This window comes from Vanessa cardui, chromosome 17, assembly GCF_905220365.1.
Source record: "Vanessa cardui chromosome 17, ilVanCard2.1, whole genome shotgun sequence".
In the NCBI taxonomy this organism is placed as follows: domain Eukaryota; kingdom Metazoa; phylum Arthropoda; class Insecta; order Lepidoptera; family Nymphalidae; genus Vanessa; species Vanessa cardui.
In genome coordinates, this window is record NC_061139.1 from 759,627 (window position 1) to 774,661 (window position 15,035).

Below are 15,035 nucleotides of genomic sequence, written 5' to 3' on the forward strand. Positions count from 1 at the left end.
ATCATTTCATTCAAATTTTAGTAGTAACCTGAAGCTTTGAAGTTTCCAATATATCTTGAACTCCACAACAACGACAGCCTGTAAATTTCTCACTGCTGGGCTACAGGCCTCCTCTCCCTTTGAGGAGAAGGTTTGGAACATATTCCACCACGCTGTCCCAATGCGGGTTGGTGGAATACACATGTGGCAGAATTTCTATGAAATTTGTCACATGCAGGTTTACTCACGATGTTTTCCTTCACCGCTGAGCATGAGATGAATTATAAAGACAAATTAAGCACATGAATCAGCGGTGCTTGCCTGGGTTTGAACCCGCAATCATCGGTTAAGATGCACGCGTTCTAACCACTGGGCCATCTCGACTCCACTTGAAGTCCACGTTGGTTTTATATTAAACTGTTTCTCATCATCACATTAGGAGAGCAACGTAACAAACATTTCTGATTGCGCTCATCGTTTGAATGAATATATTGATAAGCGGAAGAATAAATACCTGACCTACCGACCTGATAGTCATTATTCACCTCCACCACCAAGAAATATTAAACATTCCACAGTTCACGATATTTCATCAAACTTGGCTACTATACACATGTTGGCGTTTGGTGTTATATTCATATCTTCTCAAAACTTTTAGTGCCTTCAACTTAAATCGAAAAAAAATATTCAACTGCTGTTACCCGCCCCGCAGCTTTGATGGTGTAAACAATATTTACAAATAAAACTAAAATATTACATTAATGTAAGACCTCTTTGTTTTCAACACTTTTTTCAAATAAAAAAGTAGCCTATGCCATTTCTTAGGCTCTAGACTATTTGTACACCAAATTTTATTAAAATCGGTCCAGTAGTTTTATCTTGAAAGCGAGACAAACAGACAGATGGAGTCAATTTCGTATTTATAATATTAGTATAGATTACTCTTTATTTTTTTAATTTTGTGCTTTGAATGACATACATGAAATATTGAATCTTAAGGCTAAAGACTTAAGAGCTGTTAAAAAACCAATAGATAGCAACAGCTCAATAGTGTAGTACTTAGAAACTTCTCCTCGTCGTGTGTTCAGGTGTTTCGAAAGCAGTTCGAGTTGTAACAAATAAACTTACAAAGACAATATAATCTGATTCGAGATATTAACTTTATAACTTTTGTTTCAACTCGATTCTATTGGAACGTATATACATAGTTAGTATCTTTATAGAAAGACTGGTAATAAAATAATTGCCAAAGAACAATTAGTAGTAGTAGAAGTAGTTTTGGTGGTAGGGCTTTGTGCAAGCCCGTCTGGGTAGGTACCACCCACTCATCAGTTAATCTACCGCCAAGTAACAGTACTCAGTATTGTCGTGTTCCGGTTTGAAGAGTGAGTGAGCCAGTATAACTACAGGCACATAACATCTTAGTTCCCACGGATAGTGGTGCATTGACGATTTAAGGAATAGTTAATATTTCTTACAGCGTCATTGTTTATGCGTAATGGTGACCACTTACTATCAGGTGCCACATATGCTCGTCCGCCAACCTATACCATAAAAAAACTACTTGGTGGTATTTATATACTCTGTGGTTTCTCCGACAACAAGCCATAATACATAATTACTGTTCAGCGCCAGTTTAACAAATTTATTTTTTGCTATTCCTGTGGTTCAGGGCGTTTAGGACCTTGTATGAAAACTGTCATAATACCGAAACGGAGCTTATTAGACCCCGTTTCTGAAAATAAAACTCGATGTGATGTGATTGAAATTTATTTCTTCAGTGTGATAGGTGGTCAAAGAGAGACCCCGTATAGAAGTAGATGCAACATAACATTCTGATTTAGTAGGCTGAATATATAGATATATATTTATCTCTTTCCTGCAATATATCGAGTAGACGTTACGGTCTCCGCACAACAGAGAAGAGCCTGAGAGAGCCTAAAGAGCTGAGATGGCCCAGTGGTTAGAACGCGTGCATCTTAACCGATAATTGCGGGTTCAAACCCAGGCAAGCACCACTATATGTATGTGCTTAATTTGTGTTTATAATTCATCTCTTGCTCGGCGGTGAAGGAAAACATCGTGAGGAAACCTGCATGTGTCTAATTTCATCGAAATTCGGCCATATGTGCATTCCACCAACCCGCATTGGAACAGCGTGGTAGAATATGTTCCAAACCCTCTCCTTAATGGAAGATGGCCTTATTTTAGCAGTGGGAAATGTGCAGGCTGTTACTACGACAGAGAAGTCTATGTTTTTCTTAGCCACACCACGAGGTCTACTAGGCCTCATATGTGTCTCACATATGAGGCCTAGTAGACCTCGCTCCGCATTGAACGTGCTAAAGAGTTAGCGTACCAGTGGATTTACATAGATATATAACATTTTAGCTATAAAGAATAGTTAATATTTCTATGGGCAAAGGAAATTACCATTGTACGAGTCTGTTACAATATTTGTAAAGAAAAATGTCAAAATGCAAGTTCAAGTACACAAACAAGACATTCGAATAAATGTCGCAGATGTTTCTACCGACTCGTGCAGCTTTCCTCACGATGTTTTCCTTCAACGCCGAATACGAAATGAAATGTAAAACCAAATGCATTACATGTAAATTCGACGATGTTTTGAACTCGCGATTATCTCTTAAGATTAGGTATTGCCATTCGAAAATTTCTAGATCTCTAGTTATCTTATGTACAGTTACTGTAGCCACGAAAATACCATCTAAATGAAATAAAAATACTTTTCATCGTACAACAACAAACATACATAAGACATATTAAAGAAAGTTGTACAAGAAGCGGCCTTGTTTCTAAAACAGTGACCTCTTCCATTTTTAAGGTTAAGAAGAAATAAGAGGTGAAAATTATTATTAGTTAGCTGGGGCGTAGCTACCGCATAGTAGATATAGCAGATACGGCGGTAGCCCAACACACGTACACAAAACACAGATGACAGACTTATTATGATTATGACAGATAGATATAACTATAATGAACAAATATTTCATTAAATTTTATGCAATTATTTTTGTAAGAACTCTTTATCCTTCCTAAGGGCCCCCAAACATTTTTTATACGGTGCCTCGTCAGGGCACGCTACGATTATGTTCGTTAGAAAAATATATGTATTTAAAATCACTATTAAATATATTCAAAACTTTAACAAGTGTTAGAGAATAACCCTATCCTCCAATACGGTGTGATGCCATTTGATTCTATATTAATTACATTATGATTACTTATTATGAATATAACAGAAACTATGCACTATAACTATAATATAAATTATTATTGTAAGCAATTGATCAAAAATTTGTTCAGCTGGAATTAATATTATTTTATATGGCATAGCATTTAATACTGACATACAACACTATTTATTTTAAAAACAAATGATTGAGCTGTCATTAGACAACAATTGGATGACTTCGGAGATTGGAGCATCATTGTAAAACGTAATTTTATATTGCCATCCCGATCTACTGAAATTACACTAGTTAAAATGTATAATATTTATGTACATATCCGATTTTTTTTTCAACAAAAACATCCGTCTATTTCTCGTTACACAAAGCGATTGACCGCCATGCTATACTTTTAAAATTTCAATTCTTCTCGCGTCCGACTCGCTGTGTTTTGTTCATCTATCTTGTGATACTTTTTGACCGTATAACCTCTAACCATTCGAGCCCGTGTGACAGCACCAGATTGCCTGCATTGTCAAGGAGGAATACGCGCCACGGGTCGGATGAGGTAATAAATTATGAATATAAAATATTTGATATGGGCGCGGGTGAAGACGGTGTGTGTGCATGGTGAGTGAATATTAAATATATTTTTTCCATATGTAACTTGTAAATCGAACTTACAATCATGTATGTGAACATTACAATAACCAACGTAGTCTGATTTACTTATTAATACAAATTAAAATAAGCAAGCAAGTTCGAAAAAGAAAATGTCCTCACTTGAGAAAAACCGATACCAACCGGCAACCTTTCGGGTTAACTTTTTGTTTGCATGTCATTTTTTTCATAAAATATCTTAAATGTAACAAAGAAATACTCAGGGGCGACTGTTTCAATCCGAAGACTACTAACTATGAACCAACTAATTTTACAATGACCTTTTGCACACAACCTTTACAATTATTTATTTTTACATTCATTTCTTTGGTAACAGAGGCATTTTAAACGCTTTCCGGGTCGTTTTGTTAAACCTACAAGTAGGGCAAATAAAAACAGAATTAATTAGTTCGCGTTTCTTCCTTGTATTAAAGTTAAAAGTATTATATTTTCTCTCAAAAACAGTTTTTTTTCGTACATAGAATACATAACAGAATATATAATAGATGTTAATCAGTTAATATCTTGACTGCTTATGTTTCAATAAATTTATTATATTAATTGTAACATATTGTTAAAATATGATACACTGGCTGTTCGATGTACATTAACAAATAATAATCCCGCGTTTATTTTCTGCGTAGGTTAATGAATAAGAGATTCTAGATTGAAATAATATATATGCGAAAAACCCTGAAGCTGTCTATTATATCACCTTCGCCAAAACCATAATCTGTAAAGATCGAAGAAATAAAAATATATAATATTAAACATCCTCTGCAAATACGCAATTACATGACAAAACCATCAGAGACGATAATATTAATGTTTATGTCATATCAACTACAAAATCATTATATATATTATTTAAAATATAAAAAAGAAAAAAAAATGTCCGTAATAGCCACATGAGACGAGAATGAAATCCAGCTAAGATCTGCTGATTTTTAGTAACAATATATAATATAAAACGCCATATTTAATATAAAATGTAAAAAAAGGCTCGGGTATTTGCGAGCCTGCGGATGTTGTAAACTAAAATATAAAAGCATGTAACATTATTCCAGACAATTTAAGAAAGAATATAGCTTATAAAACTATTTGTTTTATGTAGTCAAAGTAAAATGAATTTAAAAATGCCACATCCATTCACACCTGGGTGCGCGCAACGATGCAGTGGTTAGGTGTAATCGAGTGCGGCGCGCGCCGTGACGAGGGTTCCGCACTTTAATGCAACTCGTGTTAACGAAAACCTCACACTTTGTCTCAAATCGCACGAATGCCGGCGAAACCACGGCACATATATATTACACCTATACACATGTACCTGTACGACGACACAGCGTGTTTCGTTAAAAAAATATATATAATGTATCAAAAAATTGATGCAAACTTTTTGCATAAATTTAGATAAGTCAGTGGAGTCGATTCAAATTAAAAATATTAAAATACAGAAACATTATTCTAGCTTCTTGATATTCAAAAAATTTACCAATAATCTGGAATGGAATACGTCAAACTGAAGAAGAACTAGAGAAATAAAATTTAGCTCAATTGTGTTCGCAATGGTTTGATTTATATCTTTACTGGCAGCCTATCCCGACTTCACCCGGGATAATTATTTTATTTACTTTCCGATCACGGTGCCACCTACCGGTCGAATACAAAAAAGATCATCTAAATTGATCGAACCGTTATTCAGTTACACACGTACAAAAGATTTATATTTATATATTTAAATAGCCTTAGGCATTTCGTTCCAAACGCCTGCACTTATCGGATATTGTACCTTTGATTATTAGCCACCAATATTCGATTCCAAAGATTTTATCTATTGTGGACTACGATATTGCCTCCAATATGTAAAACCCAAACAGTATCCGCAGATATTTTTAACTTTACCGATTCATAAAATTAAATTATTTATAAAAAATACCTTAGTAAAGAAGACATATTATTCAATACAACATTATATATATAATAAAGAAGTGTGCAGCTAATACTTGTTGATTTCCAGGCAGGACATATTACATACATACATAATTGTGCTTAACTAACTTGACTTTGTATTTTTAAATGCTGAAAAAGAGTAACTGAGTTTCTTGCTGATCCTTCTCGGTAGAATCTGCATGCCGAACTGGTAGTAATTGCACTTAATATTGTTATTAAATGACGATTCAAAAGTGATTGTATAAGACTACTTGAACAAAGTATATTTTGATTTGATTTGAATGCCACTACTATTTAATTACGTGTTGTAAACCAAAGTTTGATTTGATGTATAGTTAGTAAAAAACTTAGTTACATACACACACTATAAATATAAAATACATCTAAAGTCAAAAAAGTAACTATGTTGATAAAACGTCAAATTGTGGACGGTATACTGTATCTTTTGAAAACATTTAACGTTCAAACATACTCGTACAGTAATGACGAATATAAATTTAATATTTGTTGAATTCGATTCAACTGATATCGCATAAGAGAATGAACAAATATTTTTCAATCTACTACAAGCCTTAAAAGTATCGGTTTTAAATGTAAAGCATAAAATATACACCCAAATAACTAGACTAAAATTTCACATTTGATGTTTATATATACTTACTTGGTGGTAGGGCTTTGTGCAAGCCCGTCTGGGTAGGTACCACCCACTCATCAGTTATTCTACCGCCAAATAACAGTACTTAGTATTGTTATGTTCCGGTTTGAAGGGTGAGTGAGCCAGTGTAACTACAGGCACAAGGGACATAACATCTTAGTTCCGAAGGTCGGTGGCACATTGACGATGTAAGGTAATATATCGTACAGCGTCATTGTCTATGGGTGATGGTGACCACTTTCCATCAGGTGGCCCATATGCTCGTCCGCCAACCAATACAATAAAAAAAATAAAAACATGGACATCCATGCGTTTGGTATAAACTTTTTTTATAATTTGTGTCTATAGATATGTATCTATAGACACAAATTTAATAATAAATAAATATATGTAACAAAAATAGATATAAAAATAGGCTAGTAGGATAATTTAAAGGATCTCTAAAATTCAAAAAATGTAACGCCACTATGCTTCATCCGTTGACACATGTGTCAGATATCGCTAAGATTTATCGCTCGTGTGACAGCCGGGACAGGGCCAGTGGGCGACGACCTAAACAATATGTCAAACTATCGAAAAGAGATTCCGTTTTTTACAATTTTTAAAGTAACAATAAATACGATCTTGTACTTTACCCCCTTTATATTCCATTTATTAAACATGTCATTTAAAATAAAAAAACTTATGTCCTGATATTTTTGTAATTTGAGTTCAAAAACGATTTCTTGAATATGTTATTCCTTTTCTAATTAATAGTCTGCCAAAAAACTTTCTTAATCAATCTGTACAGTGCGAACGCAATGGCCGCTTGAAATTAATTTTAAACAAAGAATAATAAAAAAAATGTATGAATATTTTCATACATTATATATTTATACTAAAAATCTAATTGATTAAAGTTTTAAGCAATTAATCATTTGATACTGTTTCACAATCAACAGTACACAGAAAAACCATTTATAGTTTTCGTTACACTGCTAGACATGTTTTTCCAAATGTACTTTTTTCTTTGATTAAATAACAAAATACATTACTTTTAAGATTATTAAAATTAATTAAAGATTATTAATACCTGTTGACTACCAGGCAGGATATATTAATTTAAATAATTGTATTAACTAACATGACTGTATTTTTTTTAAATGTTGAAAAAGAGTAACTACTGAGTTTCTTGCCGGTTCTTCTCGGTAGAATCTACTTTCCGAATCGGTGGTAGCTTCACTTAATTGTTAGATGAGGATTCAAAAGTGCTTGAAAAAGCCCACTTGAATAAAGTATATTTTGATTTTGGTTTTTGAAATCTTTCCACGCCCGAATTATATCTATATCAAGTCGGTTATATTATACAATTATAAATAAATCTACTGTCCCTTTTACAATACACACATATGACGTGTATATTTGGACGCAAATATAAGCATAAAATTTCGGTATCGTTTATGTTGTTGAAATGAATTAATCGCAATGAGAGCCCACTTGAATAGAAGTCTATTAACAAGAGGATCCGAAGAAATAAATTGTCCCAAAGATCACATAATAAACAGGGAGATTTAACAACGATTACGCGTAATAACACGGTTATAAATATCGTGAAGCCACTTCAGGTAGCCCCTGAACCTACACCGACAGGGAACTGGCACAAGGGTGAAGCTAAAAGCGAATTTATCTGCAAATTTTGTTTACTTACTTGCATGTCATTCAAATGCTTATTACAACAACAGCCTGTAAATTTCCACTGCTGGGCTAAAGGCCTCCTCTCCCTTCGAGGAGAAGGTTTGGAACATATTCCACCACGCTGTTCCAATGCGGGTTGGTGGAATACAATGGTATCCTCACGATGTTTTCCTTCACCGCTGAGCACGAGATGAATTATAAAGACAAATTAAGCACATGAATCAGCGGTGCTTGCCTGGGTTTGAACCCGCAATCATCGGTTAAGATGCACGCGTTCTAACCACTGGGCCATCTCGACTCTCAAATGATTATTATTAGATGCTTATTATGTCCTTAACATATATTTATATATGATCTCGTACTTAAACAAAACCGTCAATAAATCTGCATATCATAATTGAACTTCTGCCTTCATAGGTGTATCGTAACATTGGAATAACGTAGGAATAAGCCCAACTGTGGAACATATACTTCCGTAATTATGTAAATGAGTTTTTTTTTAATAAAACAATCCTCGTAATCTTTTTAATAGTGTTATGAAATAAACAGAAATCTTCGAAACGTAATGTAATATTTTTTGTTACAGCTAATAGATGCTTGATTAAGTATAACATATAGCACTGATTAGTTTTCTCTAATCAATTTAGTTAATCTCTTATATAAATAAAATTAAATACACGTAACAAAGACTTCACGACCTTCTATTAACGAGCGACCGTAGTTATGTACAATTGTACTAAATGTATCATAAATCTAAAAAAGATTCGACGACGAGATAAATATAATTTGGTAATTATATGATCAATTTTTTTTATCAAAACGTTTAAGGATATTGATAATATTAATATCAACTGTTCGTGAGCTATTGCGAACTCTACTATATGATCAAATAAAGATATAATTTCCATGAATTTATTTTATTTAAAATCAACGCGATATCTAATCATTGTAAAAATTTTATTTTAATCCAATTATTATTTGACGTAAGACAAGCATACTTTAAATCGCCTTTTATCACAACTGATTTGATTGCATCACTATTTTTGCTTATAAAATAATCAACAGTGTTCATATAATTTCATATGTATAATTTAATTTAGAATTGAAGCTTAGAATACATTTTAAGTATATATAATTATGATTCATAAGCTCAATGTTATGTTCTTTTCAAGACTGAGTAAAAAATAATTTATAAACATCACGTCATATGTATATAAATCGGTCGTATCGGTTATAATTCAAAAGTAAATCTCGTAAAATAGAGGAAATTCGAATTCTAAATAAGTTTTGTTATATACATACACTCACTTTGTCACTTTTTTTTATTCCTTTATTCAAGTAAGGGACTTTTATTTATTCAAATATGTCAGTCCCATTTTTCTCTTACAACTTGCCTTATCGAATACAATATAAATACAAACTTATATCTAGAAATTACATGACATTTTAAATCTTAAATTATCTTTTTTTTATGACATAGGTGGCAAACGAGCAGGAGGCTCACCTGATGGAAAGTGATTACCACCGCCCATGGACATCTGCAACACCAGGGGGCTTGCAGGTGCGTTGCCGGCCTTTAAGGAAGGAGTACGCTCTTTTCTTGAAGGTTGTGCGATTATCTCTTAGAGAGGCTGCATGTGTGCCAGAACTATACCATTACATAGTTATAGGCGAATCGCGCGTCACTTATGACTTAGTCGAAAAATTTCGTGCAACAAATTCAAAACGATAATTCACTTCATAATTAGTACTCGTCGTATTCAACAAAAATGTCCACTTTTTATACCGCTTTCCACAAAATTATTCTTTATTTATAACCGACCGTTTTAATCTTAACAGGAATCTGTCTTGGGTCATGGCCTTTCCATGGTTGCGAAATTTGTAAAATAAGGGTAATTTTAAAGGCCCAAATAAATTATACGGGGGCGTGCTGAAAAATTTTCACGTTTTTTATTTGCTTGGGCTAATAATATCTCAGTTTACATTTATGATATTTAAATAGTATTTTCACATTAGATACCTAAAACGATTTATCCGTATACTGGTACGTATTGTAAGTAAACATCTTCGGATTCAATTAAGATCATGATGAAGAGAATGATGATGAAAGTCGTAATCCCAAGATGTCCAAATTTTGAATACATTTTGTACTATATTTGGCGTTGATTTTATTGGATTGTATCTAATTACGTAATGTTATATTATAGAACTGTTAAAAACCCCATTATTTGCTTGTATGATGGTAGTCATAAGTCTAAGTCAATATCATTATTCTGTAAAATTGTTTATCTCACGTTTAAGCAGATAGCAACACTTTGTTATCGCTTTAAAAATAACACTACAAATACTTAAACGATATATTTATTTATAAAAAATCTTTTAAAGACAATAAATAAACACAACTCATAATATCTTATGTACAATAAAACGATAATTAGAAGCTAAGATTACCAAATATAAAGTTTCCAGGGGCATTGGGATCTTCGGAGGTGAAGAACTCCTTCCAGCGCTGTTGGAAGTCTTCCCATGAGAGACTTTCCTTACCATTGGAGAGCTTGTCAAAGGCTACGTTTGTGTCTTCCTTCGGTAAACCGAAAGAGCCGTGTACTGAGACGAATTCGTCACGGTCGATTTTGCCGTCACCTGTTGAGTCCTGGATGTGGAAGATCGCTTTGCAGTAGTACGCCTGCCAATCGACGGGAGAGGAGGCGTCGTTGGAGTAATCTTCCCAGAGTTTCACCCACTCGTCGGCGGTGATCTCACCATCTCTGTTCGTGTCAGCCTTGTATTGCATTCCCTGCCAAATTTCAAGCATGGCCTTTTCGGCCTGTTTGTATTTTTCATCGCCAGGGGCCCATCCTTTCGCTTTGGCGATCCTTTCAATCGTCAGGTCAAAGTCCTTCTTCGTGATTGTGCCACTGCCGTCAGCGTCGAAGAAGATCTTGAAGAGATACAAAAGTTTCTTCTTTCTGAATTCGGACACCATTTTAATTATATTCCTTGATTTTGAGCAAACTATACTGACGAGTCCGATGCTTCAATGTGGTATTTATAGCGATTAAACGACTCTGATTAAAGATAATTGTAATCTATTAAAGCGCATTTCGATACACGTCTTTATCGAAATAAATATATGCAGTGCAAATAATAATTTTATTTTTTTTAATTAAAAAAAAGGTTAATTTTAGTAAAGATAATTTTATATTTTATATATATGTATATGAGATACAAATTAAATATTTATATGTTTCTTAATTCATAAAGTGTAGTCGTGTAAACGAGTTGAAATTAATCTTTTATTATAATCATTTTAAAAACTAGTCAAACAAGTTGAAACAATAATGAAACTAAAACAAATGAAAATATACAGCATGGTATTTCCATGATGATTAAAATGAAAATTTTCAATCTTAGGCCCGAACTAAAACGATACGACACGACAAGCAAATTCTACATTACTTTTAGTACAACTTATGGCGAGTTTCGTACAGAGATTTTATACAGGGGCTTCTGAAAAGCGTTAAATCGGTATCGCGTAATAGAATCCATAAGCGGTAAGCACCCATACGCGGTGTCTCGAGCGAGCGTCCTGACAGATAGAGCGCATCCGTCATGGTCGCTTCCACGCCCACGGCACCACCGAATTACAAACCCAACATGGATATGGCATGCCGCAACTAAATGATAAGACTCAATCGATACAAAGAAACAAAACTAAAATACTTTTAAGGTATAACAATGTAGCTAAAAGCGTTACAATTGATGTATATTGTACGATGTTGTACGAAGAATGAATATATCGCTCAAATAATAGTCCAGGCTGTTTCAAATAATATTTTGTGATATGAAAAGAAAAAAATTGATCCCGCTGAGTTTCTTTCGCCGGTTCTTCTCAGGTCTGAGTTGTAAGATTTTTGACTATTAATAAGAAAGTGTAATCACTTCTATTTTGAATAATGATTTTTGACTTTGATTTTGAGAAGGCGAATATTACACAATACTTTATACTATTAACAATACAATTTAATCTTAAAAAACCAAAAATTTATTTTATAAATGTTAATATTTATAGTAATCTTAGTCACATTGCGTAAATTCGTAATAGGACAAGTTTCTCACATCTATAGTCAAGACTAATGCGATAAAAGAGTGTTCTAATGGCTATGGCTATAGAGGGAGGGAAGACGGCACGCCACTCATTTGCCAAATTGTCTGGGATTATAGAATTTTTTATCGCTCTCTGCATTGGCCCTAATGCATTTTGCGACCACTCTATAAAATCATGAAGCCTGCCTGCATTTAATGGCAGCAATAGAGCACTTAAATCCAAGATAATATGTTTCTAATTTTACTGGTTCCTGTGTTTTGTCTGCGTGCGATTAAGTAGAGAAACAGATTAAGATTTACTAGAACTGATGATGATTTAAAACAAAGGAAATTATATCGTATGATGTTCTGTATTATAAATTAAATCATTCGATATATTAAATATTGTAGTAACAATAACTATTGAAAATTATTTTCATATATACTAAGCAGTATTTTAAGATAATAAATACATATTATTGTAAAATAGAAGAGAGTGCTATATATTTTTAAGGTATGAGTAGGCGATAAAGCAATTGGATGACCTCATAGTACGTGGTCACTACAGCCATGGTGATGCAAGAAAGATAAACTATTCCTTACATCACCAATGCGCCACCAACCTCAGGAACTAAGATATTATGTCCCTCGTGCTTGTAGTTAACTGGCTCACTTACACTTCAAACCGGAACACAACAACAAATCTTTGACAGTAAAATAACTAAATACTATAATAATGTAAATAAATAAATAACAAGCAGAATATTTATGTAAATGCTAGCATTTTATTGCAATAAATGTAACGGAACATAAAAGAAAAAGTGCACTTCACTGGATCGATGTATTTTTTTCTAATTTCTTAGAACTAATGCCGAATGCGTTATAAATTAAAATCCACACAGCCTTAATTACACTTCCATATCGTCCACATCGTACGCAACAAATCAAGAAAAGCGTTCTACAAGCGATTTCACTAGTTCAACTAGAAGCTCGATTTTCCGAAAATGAAGTTTCCTGGAGCGTTAGGGTCTTCCGTGGTGAAGTATTCCTTCCACAAGTCCTGGAATTCAGTCCAAGAGACATTGGCTTTTCCCTTAGACATGCTCCTGAAGGCAGCTAGGGCGTCATCCTTGTTTAGTCCAAAAGAGGCGTAGACCGAAGAGAACTCTTCGCCATCAATGGCTCCATCGCCACTGGCATCTTCAAGCTGGAAGATGAATTTACAGTATAGGTTCTGCCACTCGAGAGGGGACGCAGGGTTTTTGGCGTATTCGTCCCACATTGAAATCCATTCATCGGTGGATACTTGGCCATCGTTATCAGCGTCAGCACGACCCTGAAGTCCTTCCCAGATCTTCAGTAGGGCAGTCTGGACTTCCTTGTACTTAGCGTCACCTGCGGGCCAGCCTCGCAACTTGGTGATGTTTTCAATAGCTAGGTCGAAGTCCTTCTTGTCAATGGATCCGCTGGCGTTCCTGTCGAAGAAAGAGTTGAAGACATGAAGGAGCTTCTTCTTTCTGAAGTCGGACACCATCTTTGTAGCGGGTGAGATGTGATTCTGTACACAAAGTATCTGAGATGAGTCCGCGGTCTCTTTTATAGCAATACTCACTGCAGTTGGAGATAATTTTTATCTTCTATAAGCCCGCGAGGGACAGGGATGACGTTCATCACTTTTATCATTTCCCTATCTGTCTGCATTGCAGCGTTTGTTTTCTTATTAATTAAGTCATACAGAGTAATTAAACAACAGAACTAAAACACGATGTGTGATAAATATCAACCAATCATTTCAAGTGTTTATAGAAGAATTTTAAAGAAATATTATAAATATTTTCCTATAAAATAAAGATTTTATGAGTAGGTTGGCAAATAAGTCAAATTACTAGAATAATAGTGACGTATTTTCTTAACAAACAGTTTTCTTTTAAATTTAATCGTTTATCAGATAACTCTGTTTTATTTAATCTGTAATGTCCAATATTTGATATTGTATTATTGTTATAAATAGGCATTAACTACGCTCACAGAGACAAAGAACATTTGAATAATTTCAAAATTTTTACGAATGCTCAAGTTTTATTTCGTCCACGAGATTTAAATATCTATTTTAACCTTTGTCAAGAAATTTAAATATAGATTAGGTATTTTTCAACTTCTGAGTTGGAAATTAATGTAATTGACCAAATATTTCGAAGTTAATATTTTGACAAATGTTTTTAGAATAAAGTATACGTTCGGCAGTATGTACACAAAGGTATGTGTTTCTTTTGTCTCAACGAAACACACACAGACGCAACTCATGTTAAGAAAACCTATGAATTCGACTTGATTGTGATCTTTTTTATATACAGGATTATTGGTAACTCGACGTATATCCGTTAGGAGGTGATAGGGGTGACTATTTGCAATAATTTTAACCCCCATATGCATAATCCAAAAAATAATTTCGTTTTCCGTCTCGCATTTTTAAATTTGAACCGATTATTATTGTTTAAATATTGAGAAATATCCAGTGTTTAATCGTTTTTATAAAACAAAAGAAAAAAATAGATTTTAATTAATACTTTTTTTAAATAAATTTTTGAAGTTGCATTTTTGACAAATTTTGAAAAAAAGCTAAATAACGTAATAACTCAAAAATGGGTAACTTTTGGTTTATACATATGGGGGTTAAAATTATTGCAAATAGTCTCCCCTATCACCTTCTACCGGATATATGCCGAGTTCCCAATAACCCTGTATAATAGATAAACAGAATGGCAATAGAGTAAACTGATGGTATGTTGTTACCACCGATCATAGACAATAAGTTTACATTTCTGATGCGGAAAAACAAC

At 33.7% G+C, this 15,035-nt stretch overlaps 2 protein-coding genes across 2 annotated transcripts; both read right to left on the bottom strand.

The window, feature by feature from the left end:
• Nucleotides 1-10,454: 10,454 nt before the first annotated feature.
• On the bottom strand, nucleotides 10,455-11,146 carry LOC124536789 (calexcitin-2-like). The gene has a single exon (XM_047113389.1). It carries the CDS (start codon nucleotides 11,093-11,095, stop codon nucleotides 10,544-10,546), a length of 552 nt encoding a protein of 183 aa, XP_046969345.1. The 5' UTR covers nucleotides 11,096-11,146; the 3' UTR covers nucleotides 10,455-10,543.
• Nucleotides 11,147-12,958: 1,812 nt separating this feature from the next.
• LOC124537009 (calexcitin-2-like) lies at nucleotides 12,959-13,775 on the bottom strand. The gene has a single exon (XM_047113715.1). It carries the CDS (start codon nucleotides 13,727-13,729, stop codon nucleotides 13,178-13,180), a length of 552 nt encoding a protein of 183 aa, XP_046969671.1. The 5' UTR covers nucleotides 13,730-13,775; the 3' UTR covers nucleotides 12,959-13,177.
• Between the last annotated feature and the right edge of the window lie 1,260 nt (nucleotides 13,776-15,035).